The sequence below is a fragment of the Buteo buteo genome, chromosome 5 (genome assembly GCF_964188355.1).
Source record: "Buteo buteo chromosome 5, bButBut1.hap1.1, whole genome shotgun sequence".
NCBI classification, from domain to species: Eukaryota; Metazoa; Chordata; class Aves; order Accipitriformes; family Accipitridae; genus Buteo; species Buteo buteo.
In genome coordinates, this window is record NC_134175.1 from 13,346,905 (window position 1) to 13,370,073 (window position 23,169).

Below are 23,169 nucleotides of genomic sequence, written 5' to 3' on the forward strand. Positions count from 1 at the left end.
CTGACTGTGTCATCGGCTCAATGCTGTGACAGGTGAAGATGCTGCCATCTTGAGTTGTCAATGGAAAAAAAGTAGTTTGGCCCTTTTTCTGTAAAATCTGGGTTTTTTTCCCTGATCACTGTGTAGCAGGTGTATCAAAATAATCACACTGCATAAAAAATGTAGGCCATTTTTCAATTCATGTCCTTTAGACTGCCTTTTGTGGTGATTTGTACCTAAGCCACATCGCTTAATGCTAAGAAGACAAAATGTAGCATGCTGAAGGAGTGGTGCAGCAAATACATTAACTTCTTACTTGCATATACTTCCTTTCCGGCTAATTTCTGAAGTTTGATCCTGCCATAGTTTCCAAATTCTGGTGGCTTTCCTTTGTTTGGTATTTCTCATCCTTGGGCTGGAAAGTGCACCAAACACAGTTTGTGTTTGGAACTGTATAAATTCATGTCCTTAAAGACAAATTGTCTTATTTGTCAATAGAAATGTAAACTGAACAGGTTCGAAGTTAATTTTGTCATCATCTCACCACTGTCATCCCCAGTTCCATTGACTGAATGAGAAGGGAAGTATATGAAACTCACCTGTGCTTTAGATGTAATTATTAGAATTAAGTTCTGAGAGAAATTGCTTGATCTATAAATTAAAATATTTACAAGAGTGTCTTCCTTGTTTGCATATTTGCACTGTTTTGTTTATGTAAGTATTTTGTTTCTCTATTAAAATCAAATACTGCAAAGTTTGACTGCACAACACGGAAAATAATCCTGATCTTTATTTTGCCATCATGTGTTGCTATAAATACTTCAGTATCTTATATTGAGGTCAAGTTGATGGGGGGGGGGGTTGAGACCCTGGGAATTGTATCTTACGGGGTAAATTTGCAAGGAAGAGATGTGATAACCTAATGAAAAATGATACATCAGGTCACAAAAGCTGCAGCTTTTTCAAGGCAAATTCTAATTCCTGAGTCAGTATATTTAGCGATTCCCACACTGCAAGGATCTCTGAAATCTGTGTGAAGTGGCTGTCAAACTGCCTTAATTTAAGGCCTAAGATCATCTAAAATGATCTTAAATCAAGGCCAGTTTACCTTTAAAAAAAAAATTCCAACTTGTCATCTTCAGCAGCTGCTTTGAGCTGCCAACATGCAAGGGCAGGGGGAGGAGGGAGAAGGAAGAAAACTCTGAGAAGGCAGAAGCTGAAGCAGCAGAGAACAGGAAACATTTTATCCGTCCTGAGGTAAGGTTCCTTGCTGGTAAACAGAAGTCTGGTGGGAACACAGGGGAAGGTTATCCTCACCTTGGGACGGTTGGTAAGCCTCTCTAGCACGTGATTAGCACTGGTTTCCGTAGGAGTAATTAGCATGCTTGTGGTTTAGTATTTAATTTTCTCATTGAAGGTCTTGGTTGGCAAAGTGTCCTTTATAACTGACTCTGACTGGTTGCTTATTCTTTGCAGGACTCTCTAGCCGAAGTCGAAGAGAAATACAAAAAGGCTATGGTGTCAAATGCTCAACTAGACAATGAAAAAACAAATTTCATGTACCAAGTAGATACCCTGAAGGATGCGCTCTTAGAGTTAGAAGAACAGCTGGCAGAATCCAGGCGGCAATATGAAGAAAAAAGTAAAGTATGTATATAGCTATGGCATGTTATTTAACAGGGAAAGATTTTCTGAGGGCCAGACACCTTTGGGAGGAGGCAATCAAATTATTATTCAAGGTTTTAAATATGTTATTGTTTTAGTTACTATTAAAGCAAGTGGAATAGCAGCACATTATGTGCTTGTGATCATACAAATGGAAATTTTCCCTAAGTTTCTGTCTTATAAACCATTTCTGAAGTAAAGAAATGCTTTATATGGTAAGGCCACACTGATATTATCACATGTCCTTTTATATTCCATCTTTAAATTCAAAGGTTTTGTTCGTAGTGACTTCTGGAGGATTCCTTATTTTTTTCTTCTTAAGTATTTTTACACACAAAGCTCTCTTCAGAAGTCCCATGGGAGAGTTGTCCAGTTTATATAGTTAAGGCAGCCACTTGGTTGAGAGTTGAATTAAGTTTTGCATGAATTCAGCATCTGACAGCTAGTGGCTTGGTGTTAAATAATAAAGCTGTGGCTTGTGTTAGCTTTTCAGAACGCACTTTAGCTTGGGGCATTTGACTATAGTGCACTTCAAAACACATAGTTCCTAAAAGATATTGTTTGGTTTTTTTAAAGTCTGCAATGTCTAGCTAACTTTTAGTACATGGCTATGTGGAAAGAGTGGGTTAAATTCCCATCCATTCATCTGTGAAGTGTGTAGGACTTGAGTGTAAAAGCTATTCACTGCCGGCATGCTGCTCAACTTGCAAAACTGGCTAAATTATGCCTGTCGCTTCTATATTTGATGGAATAATAGTTTATTGGAAAAAGGACAAATAAGATCAAAATTATACTCTTGTGGGATTATGATTAGAGGAATGTTCAAGAATTGAATTGCAGTAAGCATTTTTTTGTGGTTGGGCTTATTTTTTCTTTTTTTCATGGGGTGCTATTTTTGATCAATAAAAATGTAATTAATATTTCATTATTCATAGGAATTTGAGAGGGAGAAGCATGCTCATAACATATTGCAGTTTCAGTTCATGGAAATCAAAGAGGCTTTGAAGCAAAGAGAAGAAATGCTTGCAGTAAGTAACTGGTTTTTTAATGGCTTTTTTGATTGGTATGTTCCCAGTTAGCAGTAAGAGTGTAGAAGGTGAGGCATGGGGAATTTTATCCCCTACTCAAGTTTCTCACCTGAAGACATACTAGTGTTTCAGGCCAAACGGGTTCAGAGCTGACTAATAGCAATGGTACTTTCATAAGTATTATCTTAAGTTGGATGACTTTTTTTGCCTTGTCTGTAATACGAAATAAGCTGTGTTTTGGACAGCTATTTGTGGAGATGAAGAGGAAACTGATGGAACTGTTGAACTTTGTTACAAGTCATCACATGGATAGTAAGATTGTCTTCAGGAGTGTAGGTTTAGTTGCAGTGTCAGAAACTGTGCATGTAGATACTCTTTTACTTTAGTACTTGACTTTTTTCATTCTTTGGCATCACTGTAATCTTAACCTTCATTGTTAACCTGTTACCTGCTTTCTGTCTTCTTGTTTTGCTCCTGTCTCTCAGGAAATCCAGCAGCTGCAACAGAAACAGCAGAGCTATGTCAGGGAAATTTCTGATCTTCAGGAGACAATAGAATGGAAAGACAAAAAAATAGGGGTAGGACTGTCAACTCCTGAAATGTGTTCAGAGTGGCACTGTCGTTCTCCAGCTGATCCTGCTTTTGCAAAACCTCATGAATAAAATCCTCCCTAGTGACTTTGCTTGGTGTGGCTGTTGTTCTGTATTACCAGTAAACTAGCAAATAGCAAATTTTGTCTTTGGCCAGTATCATAAAATCCAAGAAAAATTTAGCAGCTGGTCTGATTTCAAAACCTAGAGTAGCTTATTTGCTGTGGTGCACCATTTGTATTTGCCATATTGAGAAAGGAAGTTCTATTTATAATGCAATTCCATCAGCACTGAATTTTTGCTTATTCAGATTCAATCTGCGGAGCGTGATAAAGAAGTAACAGAGCTATTTATGGGCTATTGGGATGAAAGTCTCTAAGACTCCCTTGCTTCTCATCCCTTCCCACCACCCTTTATCAAAGCCAATGGAGACCCACTCTTAAAGAAAAGCATGGCTTTCTTTTCTAACAATGACCACTGAAAGACTTTCTGAATATAGGAAGAGAAAAATCTGGCAACTTGCCCGTGCTTGTGATGTCCAGTAACTTGTAGCAACTTGAAACTCAAAATTGACTAATTTTTGTTACTGTTCTATTTGTACTTAGGTAGAAATATTGGGGGGGTTCAGTAGCAAAATATCCATTTGCATATGGTACATCCCAGTCTAAGATGACTTAATGGCAGCTTTTAAATTAATTGAAATGTACTGCACCCATGACAGTAACCCACTGAATAAAAAGACTATTAAAATCTGCTGGGCCTGCTTTCATGCCCTTCTGTTAACACACGGGAATGGCACTGTATCTTCAATGTGCATGTTGAAGTAATACAAATATGAATTAACTTGTCTAGCATAAAAACAAAAAGTGGCTCTTCATTTGAAGTATCCCTAATGAAGGATTGGGCTCTGAATGTCTTTAGTAGGAATTTAGGAGGAATTATTATTGAATAAGCTTTGCATTTCTTGGATTTGAAGTTTATCTGTGTGTATGTAAACTTGGTCCTTTAATCTGTAAACTTTACCTTTTTCATACATGCCACTTCCATCAATCTCTGAATATGTTAAATCTACTCATTCTTGTTTACACTTGCTTTTCATGTTCTTTACTTGTCTCCCTTCCTTTCTTCACATCTTCTCGCCCTCTGTCTGTGTTGGGAACTCAGGCATTAGAGAGGCAGAAAGATTTCTTTGATTCCATAAGGAGTGAGCGGGATGACCTTAGAGATGAAGTGGTTGTGCTGAAGGAGCAACTGAAGGTATGCAAGAGGAATAAAAGACACTTATATTCAACTCCTGACTTTTTCCTCCTGTACATTTTTACAGAAAATTTGAATCTAGCTCAGTAGCAAGAACTCTATTTTCATGTTGCCTGAAAGTTGCCATTTCAGGAATTTTCTACATAAAGTCCTTCCCCCTAATATTGACTGTAAGCTCTTAGTATAGACTGTAGTATTAAGTAGTTGCTTTTGTAGGAGATGCTTCTCTGAGGAACATTTTACGCAGCAGATTTATGTTTTTTAAAAAAACAACAACAACAACAACAAAAACAAACAAAAAGAGCTGGGATCACATGCTTTCTATCATAATGGCTAAACTGAGAACTGTAATATTCTGTGCTCTTTTCTGACTTCCAGACATGTTAATGGAACGATTGAAGCAATTGTTTATTGAGAATATCAAGGACAAGAACGCTTGAGCAGTCTTCCCTTTTCTGAGCAGCGGGCTCTAAAGCATTGCTTTTGCTTCCCCACAGAAACATGGCATAATCCCAGACTCTGACATAGCCACCAATGGGGAGACATCAGACGTTCTTGATAATGAAGGACACTTGGATTCTTCCAAAACTGTTCCAGGCACAACTCTGGCGTTAAAGGCAGGAGGGGATGGGATGCTAGGTAAGTGCTGTATATCCTTTTGCATCTTTCTTTCTGTCTGTCCCTTCATTCGTCTTTGCTTGGAGTTTGGGCCTTTGTTAGTGGGACAATTAACACATCACGCAGCATGCTACTTGTCAAATCACTTCCTATGCATTTTTCTGCTTAATATTTATTATCACTTCAAGTATGTTGTGCAGTTTCCTGCAAAGGCAGACTTCATTTCCCATTCAAGGCAACAAAGGATGAGAATACAAATATTACATTACAGATAAGTAGCAATCATTCAGATTACTATTTAAACCCTGAATCTGAAAATTGTCCCAGAATAATCCTACTGTTGTTCAATATTTTTCAGCACATATCCTAAAGAATCAGAAAAAAAGCATTTTAGTTTCCTGTAAAGAACTTGTATGTTGGTTCATTTATATACCTGAGAACTGTAAGCGCCTGCTGAAAACAGTGCTGGGCACTGTTAAAACACACTAATGTATGAATTCATTGTTCTTGGTATCTAGTAATATTGAGCAGTTTAATATTAACACTTTGACATTTTTACTTGTTATAATAGGATTAACACTGTTAAATTCAAAGAATATGACTCTGAGATGGGTAGTGTTAGGATTGAGAAATCTGGTTGGCAAAAACATTGTTCTTAGGCACTTGTGATGAACGGCCACTCAGAGAACTTTGATACTAGTGGAAGGAAAGGAGATAATAGATTTCTTTTTTTTCCCCTCCTGTTTTTGTTCTAAATGAACATACTAATGAATAGCAGCAGGCAGCCAACTGTTGCAAGTGCAAGTTATCTTGCTTTTAGCTCTTGGCTGCTTTTTCCTCACTGAGTTTTTGTGTGGAAACAATCTGGAACATGAAAAACAAGGTAAGGGTGTATTTTTAAGTGTAATTTCTGCCTCTCCTTATTCTGGGTTTGGGGTTTTTTTGTTTGTTTGTTTGGGTTTTTTGTTTGTTTTTTTTGTTTGTTTGTTTTTAATTAGGTACAACATAGAAACAAAAGCTAACTGCTGAAACCACAAACACTGTTGTTCTAATACCTGTTGCTTCCAAATACAAGTTGAAGAAAAACTGTTACAAAAAAACCCCAAACCACAGAAGTCTCCATCCCTTTGGGTGGATGAAGTGGCTGTAAGGGGCACTAAGTACCTGAGCTTTGATCTGTGTTGGTAATGTTAAACAGCTGAACCATTTGCTTGCCAATCAGATTTTACATCTGTCATATACACTGATGATGCCTGTTTATGATACTTAGGGGTAAAATATTACTGAATAATCCTTGATTACTTCGTTATAATGGCATCAGACACACACTCTTGCATGCATAGAGTGGTGTTAGGGTTAAAGTTGTAGAGAATATTGCCAAGGAAAAAATAATCTTTACTGTTAGTGTTACATCTGCAAGTATTTCCGTTAAATCACACTGCTTGAAACAGTTGTTCTCATCTACAAAAGCTGTAATTCACACAGCCAAGAGCATAAATCTTTTACTTTAATAAAACACAAGCCAGCACCATAGACTTCTTGCTTTGAGAGGGTGGTGGTGAATTTCACTGATCAAAAACCCCAAACCCTTACTAATTCAATTGCTGCTTTGCCTCACGTAATTGGCAAAAGCTGATCTTTTATTAACCTGTTCTTTGATTCATTCTCTTCTGGGTTTTAAGTGGGGAGGTAAGTGCTATAGTGTGGTCCCTTCAACTTTCTCAATGGTCTTTTAGGCAAAGCCAATGAAGTGGACATGAAAAATGAGATTTTGAAGGATATGGGGAAAAGAGAAATCTTGCAGAATACTGAGCGTGAGGAACACAAAGAGGAGTCTGAGGAGCAGGAAGTACAGACATTGCATGCTGATGAAAATGCAAAGGCAGAAAAAATGGTTGAAGAACGTAATGCCCTGTCAACAGTGATGTTACCAGATAGTAGGTTTACAGAACAGATTCAAAGCCTTACAGAACATGTATCAGGGAGCATTTCTTCAAATGATGATGGTGACACAGATGATTTGAGAAAGGTGACAGAGTCTGCAGGCACAGCAGTCCAACAGCCTGCTAGTATGGAGGCTGAACACCATGACTTAAATGCCAGGACAAATCAGAACTTGGAGGTGGGCTCTCTGCAAGGCCATCAGATTTTTGAGACTCCTCAGGAAATGCCTAGTGACTTAGGTACAGAGCATGAACTGGAAAAAGCTGCACTCAAATGGCAAGAACGAGAGGATCTTAAAACTAGCCATGCCCTGAATGGTAATGAAATAGATCAGGAAGCCACCATTACGAGTGAGAGCTGTGAGTTGGTTTCTAACCAGGCAGGGCTACCAGAGGTTCCAGTAGCAGGCTTACTTAATGAAGAGGTAAACTTGGAGAGTCACACCAAGGGACTCCAGCACTCAGAAGAAAGTGCTGAAAACAAGGTTACACATGTCTTGCAGGAAAAGTTTTTTGAAAGCAAAGACTGCCTTGAGAGAAGAATTGATAAAACAGGAGGTGATAGAGGTGAAGAAGAAAATGAGGTTGGGAATGCAGTTCAGGGTCAGATGGGGGAAACGGAATCTGTGGGTTTGAAGGGGACGGAGTCATGTGAAAGCAGTGTCCCAGCAGATACAAGTGAAAATGAAGGTGGAGGAGATCAGGCATGCATCCAACGATTTTCTTCAGAGGACAGTCCTTCAGCATCATCAGAGGAACAAAATAAGCTAGATAAAACTGACCTTGAAAATGCTATGGCTGAGGAGGACGGACAGCAGGAAGGACTAATAGGAGAGTTGGAAATGTGTTCAGATTCTGCAGAAACAGGTGAGCAAGTTAAGGCATCTGTGGAGGCTGTAGGCGGTATTACTGAGGTAAAAGGAAGTGTGCTGCATCAGGCAGAGCCAGACACAGATGTTGTGAAAGAGGTGACGACTCAGGAAACCAGTTTAGACCCAAGTCTTTTAGATGATGAAATTAAGGAGTCAGAATTGGAAACAGGGGATGAGTCTGGGAAAGGAAAGGAAAGTAGGACAGAATGGGTAGAAGATTTAAAACCAAGGGCAGAAGTTCAAACAATTCATTGTAGTGAAGAAATAATGGGTGATACAGTGGGAGAGAAAAATATTCCTTTAGAAGGTGAAGTGCAGAATGTAGTTAAGCAAGAGGAAGGTGAATCTAAAGAGGAGTCAACTGTAGATGTTAGTGTAGCTACTGAAAACAAAGTTGATAAAGAAGCACTGAAAGAAAATGAGCAAGAGTTAGAGCTTGTGGACCACCATGGTGGTGGATTTGCTTCTGAGGAAAGTGCAGGTAATTCCCTGGCACAGAAAGCTGAGCAGGATGAAGATGTTAGCGAACAAGTTAAATTGGAGGCTCAAGTAGAGGAAAGACTGGAAGATGATGGTGATGCATTTGATTTTGATGAAGAGTCAAAACAGATACTAGAAACTGATGAAAAATGTGATGGAGAGAAAGCTGATACACAGAAAGAAGAGGATGTTGGAGCAAATGGTGCTGTTGGAAAAACTGCCCAAACAGATGAAGCTGGAGAAAGAACAGACAAAATAGAAACCAAAGATGCCTTGACTGAAGATGACAGCTTGCAGCATAAAAAAGGAGATGAGCCCGAAGAAACAGGGTGCTTGGAAGGGGAAGCATCATGGAAAACTGATGAGAAGACTGATGTGATAGAAGATGAAATCAAATCATCAGATTCTAACAAAGTGGAAAAAATAGCAGATGAAAATGTTTTGGAACAGGATTTGGAAACTGCTGGCAATAACAGGGATGAAAGCAAGGAGGATTTGCAGAGTGGCAGAAGGGGTAAGGGTAAACCCAGAGATGACTGTATAATATCATAAGTTCAAAATCTCAAGGCTACATGAGTTACATGCCATTTGATCAGTCCCAGTACAGAAACATGCACTTTGCACAATACATCAGACCTTAGGAGTTCTCTTAAAAGTTTTTTTCTTTATAGGAAACTCTCATCATAATACAATGTTATGTAACTGGTAATGATGCAAGTATTAAGTTACTCACTGACGTACCTAGCCACAGGAAATCATGTGTGGGTTTGATTTTGCTGTGTCTCAGGTTAAAAGTTTATCACCAAAAGAGCGAGCTTCACAAATCAACTATTCAGACTATCTTGCAATTAAAGTACTTTTAGTGTGAATAATTGCTACTGAGGAATTTCTACAGGAAATCCTTTTTTTCCTAGCCTAGATGATAGATGTCTTGAATGTACTTATGTGCATTGGACCTTTGTGAACTTATGCGCATACTTATGTGTACCTACACGCATTAGATCTACAGCAAGTACATTAACACTTCATGAAGGAACTCAGTATATCAGCAACACTGATCTGATGTTGAAACTTCTTTTTGAATGATTAAAGCCTAGGAACTTTTTTTTTTTTTTTTTTTTTACTATGGAAAAAAAAGATGCTCTCATTCCACTTCGTGTGTATTTCTGATATGGTCCTATTCCAAAATATAGTTAGATCACTGTGAATCTGCTTAGTCTAAACACTTTGGAAGAACAATATACAGTTTGAAGAAAGTGCAACATAGAGGTCTTAGTTTGCTGAAAGGAATAAATATATATGTTTACTTCATCTAGGCACTTTGCACCACAATAGGCCTTTTACACCATGTCTCACATGGGTTTTTTATTTTTTCCGAAGAAAGTGTCAATACACACTGTAATGTGTGCTTAGGTTTGCTATCAAGTACTGTCTAGCTATGAATATATAAAGTATCTATTTTTCCAAGAAGATTTTTGTTTAAAATTGCATTTCCTTACTGCATTATATTTTTTGCAAATTCTGAAAGAATGTTTTTATCTCTGAAAAATTCCTAACCTCTTCCTTTCGGGAAGGAAGATAATTTTGCATATCTTAATTTTTGTTGGCTATCAGGCCAAAGACGATTGTTGTTCTGTATACTAGCCCCTGTGCCTTTTTGAAAAGCTGGATTGCTTTGAATTGCTGGCATAGATTAAACACTTTGACTCCATTGGTATATTTCTTCTTGCGTCTTTGCTAGTGCTTGGGAGGAAGAGCGTGTTTTACATACTTAAAAATTTTCATTTAAAGTTGTTTTAAGTGATGAACGTCCCAAGGGAATGCAAATTGAGGAGTTGGGGGGGGGCTATGGAAGGCTGTGTTTGTGTTCATGTTACAAAGTTGATGGAGTACAGCCTGCAAAATTTCAAGATGTATGTCAAAATGTACTGAGCTGTATATAATTGAAATAAACATATTTTATACTTTAAATTGCCTGTCCAGAGCACTGTTTATAAACCTGCATAATAAATATTTATTTAAATTATATAATTTCAAAAACATCTTTTGCAGCTTTGTTAAATTTATTGTGTTGTGCTACATAGCTAGAAGAGCTGTCGTCTTAGGAATGGGCAGCCTTGGTGTTTGAGGACCTTTCATATATGATGGCACCCTTAACTGTAAACCTATAACAGGACTATAAATGTGTAACTTTTCATATGGCTTCTCTCCAACTTACAATAGTTCCAGTATGCTTCCCGTAAGTATTAGCAGTTGTTCTTAAGGGTTTACACTAAATGCTAATCTAAAAAGTCATAGATCTTAAAAGCATCTCTTGTTACTATGTCACAGCGTTTATTTAAAGGCTTGTCTCTGCTATACTCGCAACAGTAATACATGGTTTAATGTTAAAAGTATTTTAAATGTATTCATATTGAGTTTTTAAATACACTTAAATATGTAATTAACCTTGCTTACCAGGCTTCACCTGTACTTGTGGATGGATCTATAAGTAACTCTGAGTCAAATTAGGCACATGCCAGCATTTCCTGTATTTTTCATATGAGTTTTCTTCTAATAGAAATGCTTCTGGGTGGTTGAGGGAATTAATGGTGAGCTGATTTTAACTAGTTTTTCCACTTCAGAAAGCAAGGCATCTCTAAGAGAGGTTCTTTTTAAAGCCAAGTCACAGAAGGAGAAACAACTCTAGTCTTAACTGTCCATGTACCAGCTTTTATCCCACAGTAACTGGCCAACTTCTCAGTGAAACTAGGGTAGGAGCAAGAACATGAACAGGCAATGCAGAATAGCTGCTGTACTAGAAATTCATCCTTGAATGTTAGCTGCTTGGTACCTCTGTCAGCAGCTGGTCCCTGACTTCTGGAATTGGGCAAGTACCGTGGAGAAGGTGGTCATGGTATTATTTACCTCTTTGGTTTTTGCTTGACTATATGCACACTGAGGAAGAGGAGGAGGTCTCCCAGATAAATCATCTTGAAGATAAAAGGAACTGCTAGATGTTATATTCAAAACTTAGTAATTTAAATATTATATGCCAGCTAGCATTGAGTGAAATCTGTGCCATTAGAGAGGGAGAGGAGGCAGTGTCTCAGGAGGAATTACCTACAAAATACATCTTTTGTAAAGTTATACAATTGAAAACAGTTTCTGGCATTTTCGCTGCAATATCTAACAGATCCAAGAAAAGATCTAGCTTGTCCCTTTCTTTGCTGGTTTTGACTTTCAAAGACAGCAAAATATCAAAGTCAGTCTTTTCATGGTCTAACATGAAACCAAAAAATCATGACGTGAATTAAAATCAAGATTTATATTTGGTGCTATTATGTTACCCATTTTGTTTTAAGCAGGGACAGTCTGCTGATATGTGCTGCAGTGAGCACCACGCTCAGGGTATGACTTCTGTCTTTCAGAATAGTTCCATAGCTCCAAATGCTCACTGCGTTTTCTGTTCAATACCTGGTGAGTACATGTAGCCTGTAGCCCAGGTTTGTGTGTTACTGCAAGTTCAGAGCTAGCCTGAAATGCTTTCAAAAGCAGTAGCTGAAGAAATGTTGGGGTTTTTTTCTCTGTTCAGCAAGTAATAGTGAAAGGCCTTGGTCAATATTTCCTTTATTATGGAAAAGAACAGTCCTCCTGTCCCCCTCAAAATCAGTATTGCAAGGTGGTTGCTGTCTTCTGAATCCTATGCTTAGTCACTGTCCCAACAGCCTGTGCCCAGCAGTGTTCCTTTTCTGAGGAAGAGAGGAAGCCGTTTCTCAATATTTTTTGATGTTTTCTCATGATCCAAAATAAACTGGCAGATCTGGAGAAAGAGTATTATACAACCTGCTATTGATCTGACAGTTGGATTCTTGTAGGCTATTCTGAATAGCTGCTTGGGGCTGCTGGTGTGATTTCATGGGATGTCTTCCCACCCTCCAAGTACAGTTTACCCCTTTCATTTGCATCAGGATTAATTTCCTTGCCCAGCCACACATCATGCAAATCATTCAGGTTAAAAACAGCTGCTTCCCACCCCATGCTCCCCTCCAATTAGGAAGAGACATCAAGGGTCTGTAGCTGATTAGGGATGTTAGGTCAACTGTGCCACTGAAGCAGCACCCTAGTTAGCAATACCTTGAGTCAACTGCAATACCAAGGTAGTGAGAATAGTCATTTGACTTACAAAACAGGCCTGTACAATAGCAGAAGACACTGGTAACCACCACCCCCCGCCCCCACCCCCCTGCTTCGTGTCCTGCGCTCTCCCAGGCCTTTCCAGGGCCCAGCTCATCACAGCAGCCTTCTGTTGAGCTCCTTTGCTTATGAAAGCCATGATTTGGTGTCGTGAATAGCCTGGGAATTGTGTTACCAAAGTTAAATTCAAGTGAGATGAATGTCACACTCTAATTATTCATTGTAGTATCTTTGTATGTGAAATAAGGATAATGACTGTTACAGATGAGAATTTTAATTAGCTACTTTGTGTCCTAATTCAGTAGATTGCTCTTTTCTGCTCACGTGTTCTCAAGGTCCTCAGATCCTTGATTTGTTGGAAAAATGTCTCCTAAATGCAAAATTAAGGTGACTCTGCAGAGATATCTATTAAAGCTAAAGTAAGTTTTCTTTGTTAGCGTGGGGTTTTAAGATAAGTGAAACTTAAAAGACTTTCATCTATACATGCGGAAGAATGGCAATTTTAGCAAACTGACTTCTGTGGTCATGTAAATCCTGCTGCCAGCACATCATCTCTCCCAGTGGGGTGCACAATGTCCATAATGAGGGAAGAGAGAACTGATGGCAAGATCAGATTTGAAGGTTCATCCCAAAATGCTAACATCCATTTTACAGAGAAAGGGGTTGGGGGAAGCTGATGTGCTTCCTTACTGGAAACTGGAGGAGGTGTCTTTTCTTCAAGCAGGCATATTTCACCCCACAGCAGTGGTTGTGTTAGTGAAAGTTACTTAGCTGTCTGCATGACTTCAGTTACTTTCAAGGTTAAGGTGGATTATTTGGCCCCTTTAGAGTCAATAAGTTTGGGCTAATTTTGTAGTGGCCTAGAGGTTTCCTTCTTCATCAGTCCTCATTCTCTTTCCAATCCTTAGAACTTCATTTCTTGATCTCTGCTGACCTGTGACTCCCAACCCTATCTCCAGGTCTGAATATCTCTGACCTTTCTTTTACAGTTTGCTCTCCTTGCCTTCTTTGACCTTTATTTTTCTTCCCTATCTTTAATCTTTTACAGAATGTCTGTCTTAAGCTTCCTTTCCTTCCCATACAGATATGTGAAATTGTTTTATTAGTTTGAAGGGGTTTATACTTGTAAATTTTTGTTACTCTTGATAGTTTACAAAAATGTGGTTTGTTTGCTTTTGTTTATTTTGTTTTTCCATATCAATGCTCAGGTGTAACCATGTTGGGTGTGTTACAAATGGCTTAAAAAAAAAAAAAAAGGATAGAACTTGAGGAAGTTCAAAATGAATGCATAGAACTGCTGAACTGGGATGTCACTTTAAGATCTGTATTTGGGGTATTGGATCAGGAGCCACAGTAAAGGTTTTAGTCCATGCTCTAGAATGACTGCTGGTATATGGGAACTTGTATACCCAGGAGAGGAGTGACATACCACATTATTACTAGCTAATGGACTGTACATGTCTGCCATATAGAGGGACTTTAATTTGAAAACTTCAGTTTTCCCCATGATTTGATTCAATAGAGACTCTCTTCCCTTTATTGTGTGTGTTAACAAGAAAAAAGGGGGAACCACAAGACTTTGGCCTGTTCAGGATTTCACAACAAATGAGGACTGGTTATTTTTAAAGCTTTTAAAAAATACTGAAGTCTATCAAGAGTGTTTACCTGGTGAAAGCCCACCAGCCTTCTATCTGTAATTTGTCAATTGCTTTCCTTAAGTTTACAAAAAGACCTTTTTCTTGAGTGATCTTTGGATTTTAACCATTTAATTAACAGGCCAGACCTTAAATGTGGAGTTGAGCTCTGAACACCCGGAGTTCTGCCCAGGTGACTGCTTGCTGGCAAGGGAGGCAAGCTAAATAAACCTGCAATAAACATACACATCAAACTTGTGGAGTAAGACCTGTCTGAGGTCAATATATCCTCTTCTGATAAGTATATTTGAATGCTGTGTTCCAGTGTACTTCTGTTGAGGTGTACCTGAACAAACTAAGGTTGTTAATTAATGAGGTAAAGTAATTTCAGTGATAAGAAAAATTGTGAGTACCTGCTAAAATGCTTTCACATTTTGTACCCCTTAATAGAGAATAAAAAACTGAAGTGATTTGTTTACTTACTTTCTAGTTCTTTTTTCCAGTTGTCTCATTCTGTAGTGTGCACTTTATTAATGAATGTCACATATATCTATGTGCTGATCTGTAGCACTTCCAAGTTCAAGTGTAGCACAACAATTGGTCTGGATTGCCCATTACCTGCTTGATGTTTGACCAGGAGAACTGACTATGAAGGATTAAAGAGAAAAGAATGTTTTACCAGACCACTGTGTTTGAAACAAAAATAATTTAATGGGCAAATGTTTTTCTGGTCATAATAGTGGAGATAACACAAAATGTCATTGCCATGCTGTTCAGTAAAAGAAGTGAAGATTTAAAGTGCTGAGAATGTGCTTAGCTATGATTATAGGTGTTTACAGTATTTTCATTCATATGTTAAACTGTAAAGATTTGTGAGATTTTGTGTTGCAGTTGTGTTTGACCCTAGAGTTCTTGCATGCTAGCCTAACGTAGAAGATTAGCCTCTTTGCATGCAGCTGGGTGCTGCTACTGCCGTGACAAGCATGTTCTGTGAGAATGACATAACCTTCCCTGGCTGCAGCCCCTTCCCAGCCCTGTCTGTGGCCTCATTTCCTGTGGTACGTGCATAACTACCTTCATCATTAGTTTCACTAACCTTAATGGTTTGGTCTTATATCAAATGCACTCTGAAATGTGCGGCTCAGTCAACTCAGCACTGAACTTTCAGTTTTCTCTTTCAGACAGACTGAAAAAACTCATTGATGAACGAGAATCCTTACTAGACCAGGTAATCACAGGAAAACTGAAATGCTGTGTGTTTGCTAAATCTATGATAAGAGTAGTATAGACTAAGAAAATCAAAACAGCCCCAACATAAGGTACAGAACAGCAGTACCATTGCCTTTCAGAATGTGTGGAGGGTTGCTCTTGCCGAGGACTCACTGCATTGCTTGCCACTTTATTCCTCTGAAACATTTCTCCTGCGCATTAAGTCAGGATACAAGGAAAGAAGGATACGACCCAGTGTGCCTGTTCCACGTTGCTAACCAGTCATGTTCAGTGTCCTTAGTCACCTAAAACTCCTTCTCCAGGACTATTTCTGAAAAAAGAATACTTTGGATTGGCCACGCCCAAGGGAAAAACAAATATGGTCCAGAAATTGTAGAAGCAAATTTTATCTCCAAGAGTAAGCCTTCCCAATTGCTGGGTCTGTGGGTAATGGGCCATTTGGAGAGAAATGCTGGAGGAATTACAGTAGATGGGTAAATAGCAATTAAAGTAATTATTGCTGGTACCTTGATAGTCCATAGTAGATATAAAGCTTATTCAAAAAACTAGCTGATCTGTTTCTCTGCAGGATGCTCTGTGCTTTCATTTATGGACTATATCCTTGGCCTTGAGACTTCTCACACAACCAAATGCAGTTTGGGGGTTTTAAGAATGTTTTACATGAATGTGCCTACAGAACATTTATGGCTTTTCTAATAAAACAGTGTTCTTCCACTCGTTAATGTTTGGTCCTGAATTTATGTATAAGCACTGGTACTTCAAATATGATGAGTCATTTGCCAAAAGAATTTCTAGGAAATTACTTTGAACAAAAGATTTTATGGAATTTAAGTTTAAAAAAAATATAATTTGTTTTCTAATACTTGAGTGAATTTGAGTATTGAGCCACAATTTTCCCTTTCTGATTTTAATAACTTATTATTTTGTGTCCTTCAGGTTAAAAAATTAAAGGGACAGCTGGAAGAAAAGCAGAAGAATGGCAAGATGGAAAATACACAGTCAGAAGATGAAGTTCTGGAAAATGGGACAGATATGCACATGATTGACCTCCAAAGTGAGCTGCATTTTGATTTTAAGAGAACTTTAATGTCCTGTATGTGAATGAGAAAATGTATCTGTACAATCACCACATGGCTCTAAGTAAAAATGAGCCTTCAGTTGTAAGGGAGCTTCAAGCTGGGAGCCAGCCACACACCTCTACCAGAGGTGAGGGTGATTATCCTTTGTTTGAGCAAGACTGCAATTGGAAATCTCCCTTCTATCCCCCATGAGAGCTGGAGTGAGTTCTTGGTTAATTCTGCTTTCAGAGCGGTCAGAAGGGAATCAGGCAAGACTGGAATAGCGCCCATCTGCTGGGCACTTTTTTGGCAGAGACCACGTGCTACTCTACTGCTGCCCCAAGTAGATTCCTGTAGCATGGAAATTTTATGACAGACTTGTTAGAAGACACTGTTGATACTTGTTCTGACATCTCTGATAAATCTGCAATTCTTTTAGGAGATGCCAACAGACAGATCAGTGATCTCAAATTTAAACTAGCAAAGTCTGAGCAAGAGATAACAGCATTGGAACAGAATGTAAGTTTCTGGCTTGTTCTGTTTGTTTAGGCATGGTGAGAATGCAAAGAGAAAGTGTATTTTATTATATGATAAATGAAACAATGATTACTGTGATTTTCCCTTAAAATAAGAAGTAAGAGTGTTGGAGCATCAGGGCTACTGCACGTAAGTCATAAAGACTAAAATGCTTTCATTTATGTATGGGGAAGAGTGAATATATTATTCATCTTTACTGAAGGAAAAAACATTCAAAGACAAAGGTATATTGAGAGCACTTACTGAACTCTTCAGAATACTTCCTTATGCCTAGCTATCAACAATTTTTAAATGGCTTCTATTATATGATGTAGTATATATGGATTTTATACAAGACTCTTCAATTTTGACTCTTTGCTCTTGTCCAGAATATGTCAGCAATACTCCTGCTAAAATCAATTCAGTCAATGGACTGTATTTTTTGTTGCTGGAAGCATATTAAATATGGATTTGTATAAAAGGTCTGGAGTAAGTTACCATGGCCAGGCTTCCTTGGTATATTTTTTTTTTCCTCAGAATGTGCCTTTCTTTTATTAAAGAGAGTGAGCATCTCTCTGGTTATTGCTTAACTACTAGTGGAAGAGTAAAGCCTCAGAGTCACTTCTTGGTACAGCTTTTAATTTAAAAAATTTGCCATTCTCTTAGGTAATACGATTGGAAGGTCAGGTAGCCCGATACAAAACTGCTGCTGAAAATGCTGAAAGAGTAGAAGATGAACTGAAAGCAGAGAAACGCAAACTACAGAGAGAGGTAACTCTAAATACAAACTGTCATAGGCTAGCTATCAGCCTGCACCGCATGGGGGGAGACCTGTCTGTCTGGTGCATTTTAGAGGAGGAACTATCCTTCTTGGCAGAGCAAAGAATAAACGTCTACTTTTTTTATTGCTTTAGTTATTCGTTCTAAATGTTTAACCAAATTTTCAGCACTCAAACAGGCGTAACAGTCACAACTATGAACTCCCACTGCCGTTTCGCCATTCCTTCCTAAACTGACTTGCAATGCCTTGCTTTGTACCAGAGTTGGTTCTCTGGAGCAAACTCAGGTTGTACTTGTACAACTTGAATCTAGAAGCAGCCTTCAAATGCTCAAACGCTACTTTGCAGCTGTGAATGTTCATGTGGTTCGACATTCATAAAGCTGAAGAACTCCTATTTCTACTTTGCTGTCCTTGTCCTTTGTTGTACCTGAAGGCTCATTACTTTGGGTGTTATAAACTCTGGGTTTGTAAATACAAATCACTGGTCTTTTTAGAACATGTGACTCAGAAATTACAGCAGTAGAACACTGGAAATCCTGCTGTAAAGTTCATTTGGGCGCTTCATTATTTAAGCACAGTGCCACACCTTACCAGGAATGACAGTCTAAACTTTCAAGCTTCAGAGTCTAAACTTGAGTTCTAAATGGATGTGAATCATTCTTATTGTCTGTGTTTCTCTCTTGTAAACACTGTATCTTCAAGCTGTCTGTAATTTTGACCTTATTTGTCTTACCAAACTTCATGTTCTCTCCAAGTAGCTGCTACAACCAGTTTAAATATGTTTGTCAGCTTCTTTCACACCTGGCTCCTGAGGGGTTTTTTTGTTGGTTGGGTTTTGGTTTGGGTTTTTTTCAGTGTGGCTCTTTTGCTTTTTCTAAATACTCCTCTTGCTCTGCTGCCTATAGATACTGCTCTGTGTGGTCCACCTCCCTGTCCCTACCCCCATGCCATGGTGGGCTTTATAGAAAACTAAGGCACCAACGTCACACCTGTGGCTGTAGTTCTGGGAACCAGAAACATAAAAGCCAGGCAACAAGACAGGCATGCCTCTAAAGTTGAGGCAAACTCTGAGCCATTTGTTCAACATTCTGTAAATACCTCGGATTCTTGGCACCGTGCTTAGAAAATGTGTGTGTGGCCTTCAAAGCAGTTACACAATGTTTACTTTTAACTCTGCTAATAGGAATTTTCAACTGCTTTATCTTGTAAGGAAATTCCAGCAATATCATCAGTTAGTGTTGGTAACTACAAATCTTGCTTTATCTTTGGACAGGGAAAACACTGTGAAAATTATGTGGTTTTTTTCTGCTTTCTTCTTTCAGCTTCGTTCAGCATTGGATAAAACTGAAGAGCTTGAAGTCAGCAATGGTCATCTAGTAAAACGCTTGGAGAAGATGAAAGCCAACCGGAGTGCTTTACTGTCTCAGCAATAACCACCACCTTTCGATGGAAACTACTACTTGACAGAATCAGAACAACATTGCAGATGCTTCTGTCTCTTGCTGTCCAGGATGCTTTGTGTCATGCCTTCTGAGAACAGACAACCCTAACATTTGCTACGTGCCACCCAGCTGTGGTTCTCTCTACGCAGATTCAAACCTACTGCACTATATACATAGGAGTAGCTGATCCAAATGGCTGTGCCTGCGGGAGCCCTTCTAAGCCGGTCTTTGGGTACATTTGAAGTACAGTGTCTGTCTACCACGTGAGAAGCACATCGGGCATCGCGTTAAGTTCTCCATCCAGAAGGCACAGCAGCCACTTATTGCCATTTAAAATGGCATTCAAAGAAAACACTTTAACTGGACTGGAATTTTGTGTCTTGCTGAAAATTTTAAAAAAAGCACTGTAAGTTTTGGACTTTCTCATGACAGTATCTGTAATTTAGTGACTACAGTAGAGTTATTCATAGTAGGTTTTTCATTTACAAATCACTGTGGAACCACAAGCCATTACAAAGCAAAACTCCTTCAGTGGAAACCATGGAAGAAGACGGTCTTGGAAGCAAAAGTGACCTTAAATGACTTTGCCAATAAAACAAAGGTGTTTGGAGGGATTTTTGCACCAGTGGAATCATAAGACTATTTTATTTCAGGGTAAATAGGCAATAGCTTCATTGAATTTTCAACTTTTATTTGTATTATTTAATCCCTGCTCTTGGAGTTGAAGTAAACTACTTTTAAAGGATGTAAAGTTGCATTAATAAACCAGCATAAGGCCGTGTTTTAAGAAATGGTGGGTTTTGCACTTAGATCACTCCCTTCGGTGCATTTGTCAAAGCAAGTGTCATTTGCTTAAACAAAATATGTAATGGGTTTTTTACATCAGAAACTATCTACTGGTCCATGAACTACTAGAAAACTATGCCGCTAAAAAATACAAGTCTAATTTTTAAAAAAGTAACTGATAAGTAAAGAAGCACTTTAGAAAATATTACTGCCTATGGTTTTTCTACAAATACAGCAGTAGTGAATTATTTCCTTCTAAGGTCATTATTAAGGTTTTCCACTGTTCATGAAAAATAACGTAACCAATTAAGATGTTGCAGGCAATTTATTATACACAACTAGCACTACAGCTCTGGTTTATTGGAAATTATTCTGAATGTACTACTCAAAGGAGAACAGCAGTTACCTGAAGAATAAAGCTGTCCTTTCCCCTTCAGCCCTGACAGAAAAGCTTGTGAATAAGGCAGGAGACCAGTCCTTTAGGAACCTGTTCACCCGATGAAGCAGCATCTCCTGTTCGACAGGAGCAACCTTCTGTTGATGCTGACTGCCTCAATAGATACAGTTCTATCAAGCCAAATCCAGACCCGGGAGACCATTTCTTCTTAACTTAGTCTTCAGACTTTCCGGTCCAGGTCTTTCCCTAGCCTCTTCCTTGCAGACTGGAGGTTAGAGTCTAAACTGCTGCTATTTTCAACATAGGGGGATCACCGGTATCTTCTTAGAGCACCTTCACAAATTAAATAAACCAAAAACAGTGTCTGAATGTGTTTCTCTGGTTTGGCTAGAAAATAACACCTTGCTCTTCATCTCTTCGGAGTGTACCCGGAAATTTTGGAATGAAGTACTGAAATTAATATTCCAGGAAAAGGATGAAGAAGGCTCTTTTTGTGCCCCTGGGAAAATAAGTATGTCCTTGTTGATCAAATGCGGTGGAACATGGGGATGAAAGGAGTCTTTTAAATGAAATTTCCACTCCAGCTAGGGCTTTGGGTTCTTTTTTTTTTGTTTTTTGAGAGGAACATTCAGGTGCAGAGCCAGGTTTCTTGTGGAATACCTCAAAATCGCTGTGGATACCAATTTACAATCTTCTGTGGTTGACTTGTGTAATTTCTGGTGTACAAAGCCTCTGGGGCCTAAAAAAAGAACTAAGGGTTTTTCAGAATGTAAACAAACGTGCTAGCTACAACATCTTACTAACTGATGATAAGGTGTGTGATTGCCACCAGTCACTTTTTATTTGTCATAGCGGTGAAAACTGTCTCTTCTGGCAAGATTCAGGAGAAACAACCTAGCAACTAAGCATTGGTCCAAAAGGCTAAAAATAATACTTTGCTCATCAGGAAGTGATGTGTTTATCATTTCGAAGTAGATTGCATCTCGCACCCCATAAGCATTAACCTCATGACAGAAATCAGATGTGTATTTCAACCTGGATATGCTCTTAGTAGAAATCTGTGTGTGTGATAAAGTAGCTGAATGTTGAAGCCGCGTTTTTTGCCCCCTAACTTTTAGTATGACTTAGCTTTAGAATAAGGGAAGAAGTACTGGTTGGTTTACTGCAAACTATTTTATGTTTTCCTGTGAAGAATGTACAACAACAGGGCTTTGAATGGTAATAATAGCACATGCCCCGGTCCTTTTAATTGAGCTCCAACTGAGAGTGCCTCGGCACCCAGCCCACTGACTCAGAGCGGAGCTGAGGTGGTGGCAGCCTGGCAAGGAACAGCTCCTGGGGGAACCAGGATGGGTTTTCCTAGAATTTGTATTTAAAATTGTTATCCTTTGTTTTATTTTTAAATGTTAAATAATTTTATTGTTTGCAAATGGGATGTTACCCAAATGGTTATTTTTGTTTTGTTTTTTTCAATCAAACTATTAGGAGATACGAGCGTGGAAAAGGAAATCTATTAGCAGAACTTGCCAATAAAAATGTCACTTGTTTGGGTAGTTTTTATGGAGTGGTCTGTCATGATGATGTTACTGGTAAAAGTTCTCTTGGAAAATACAGACTTTTTGGATGATACTTGTGTAACAGCTCATTTTACTTTTTAATATATTGCTGCAGACACGCAACCATGAGCATCACTGGCTGTAAAATGTACAAAGGCAGGGGCTTGTGTGCCTAAGGGCACTGGTGTGCAACATACCTCCAAATATTAACCTTTTTAATGGCAGAGTGCACTTGAGGAGGGGGAGGACAGGGACAGTGTCCTATCAGGAGAAATTTGAATGGTATTGCTAATGGGATTCATTCTCTCATTAAGAGTATTTACGGTGAACAGATAGGTAACCCACATAGTAACTTTCCCTGGAAGAATCCATCACAACAGAAAGAATCCTTCACCACAGGAGGCAACTTTGTTCAGCAAAACCGTGTCAATTTTAGTATTAAATTTCATCTTGCACTGATTGTGGGCGTTAATATAGAGAGATCACTTAGGTGAAATATGCTGAGGAGGTTAGTGCTTGTCTATGCTTTAAATGCTCTAAACGATTATATGGGTTTGGGGGTCGGTTTGTTTTGTGATTTTTTGCACACTTTATTACGAACGTTACATATATGTGTTTAAAGGAGGGAGTAGGGCTCAGAACCAAGTTTGTAAAAATAACGCGTACATTTACATTCGGTACCCCGTACAGTAGGAGTTTACTGGGTGGTGTTCCCCAGCTCACTGCGTTCGCCTCCACTGCCCCTTCAGCGTGCTGCTAGGTTTTAATAACTCTAGGAGACGACATGCTGCTGCTGTACCCCGCAGGCTACGGCTTGGGCTTTCTGTGGTGAGGGCTGGGACAACCCCGCGCCGCCGTGAGGGGGGGGGCGGGAGGAGGGCCGAAGCGCTCCTGAGGAGACATCTCGCGGACGGGTGGGGGGGTGGGGTGGGCAGCACGCGGTTGGCGCAGGCACCGCACCGCCCAATCAGGAGCGGAGCGCTTCCCGTCGCAGCCAATGGGCTGGAGGCGCGGGCGGGGAGTGGCGGCTGGCGGCCGTTGAGCGCGTGCTCGGCGGGGTCGTTGTCGCCCGGCTGGGTCGGAGGCGGGGGGAGCCGGCCGGGGCTCGGCCCTGGTACGGAGGCGTTACGGCGGGTGAGGGGGCGTCGTTTGGGCAGCAGG

The 23,169-nt window shown here is 39.3% G+C and overlaps 1 protein-coding gene across 21 annotated transcripts in view; it reads left to right on the forward strand.

Moving 5' to 3' along the window:
• LRRFIP1 (LRR binding FLII interacting protein 1) overlaps positions 1-22,081 on the forward strand; it is a 116,544-nt gene extending 94,463 nt beyond the window's left edge. For 16 of the 21 annotated variants that reach the window (XM_075027869.1, XM_075027875.1, XM_075027871.1 and 13 more), the window contains 6 exons: positions 1,456-1,626; positions 2,580-2,672; positions 3,158-3,250; positions 4,427-4,519; positions 5,017-5,158; positions 6,874-15,472. In XM_075027869.1, the coding sequence (XP_074883970.1) occupies positions 1,456-1,626; positions 2,580-2,672; positions 3,158-3,250; positions 4,427-4,519; positions 5,017-5,158; positions 6,874-8,984 (2,703 nt within the window). In that variant the 3' untranslated portion in view covers positions 8,985-15,472. Of the gene's footprint in view, positions 1-1,455; positions 1,627-2,579; positions 2,673-3,157; positions 3,251-4,426; positions 4,520-5,016; positions 5,159-6,873; positions 15,473-16,408; positions 16,527-16,969; positions 17,050-17,712; positions 17,818-19,149 lie in introns of those variants that run through there. The other 5 variants (XM_075027888.1, XM_075027891.1, XM_075027889.1 and 2 more) reach the window with 3 other exon arrangements.
• Positions 22,082-23,169: the final 1,088 nt, after the last annotated feature.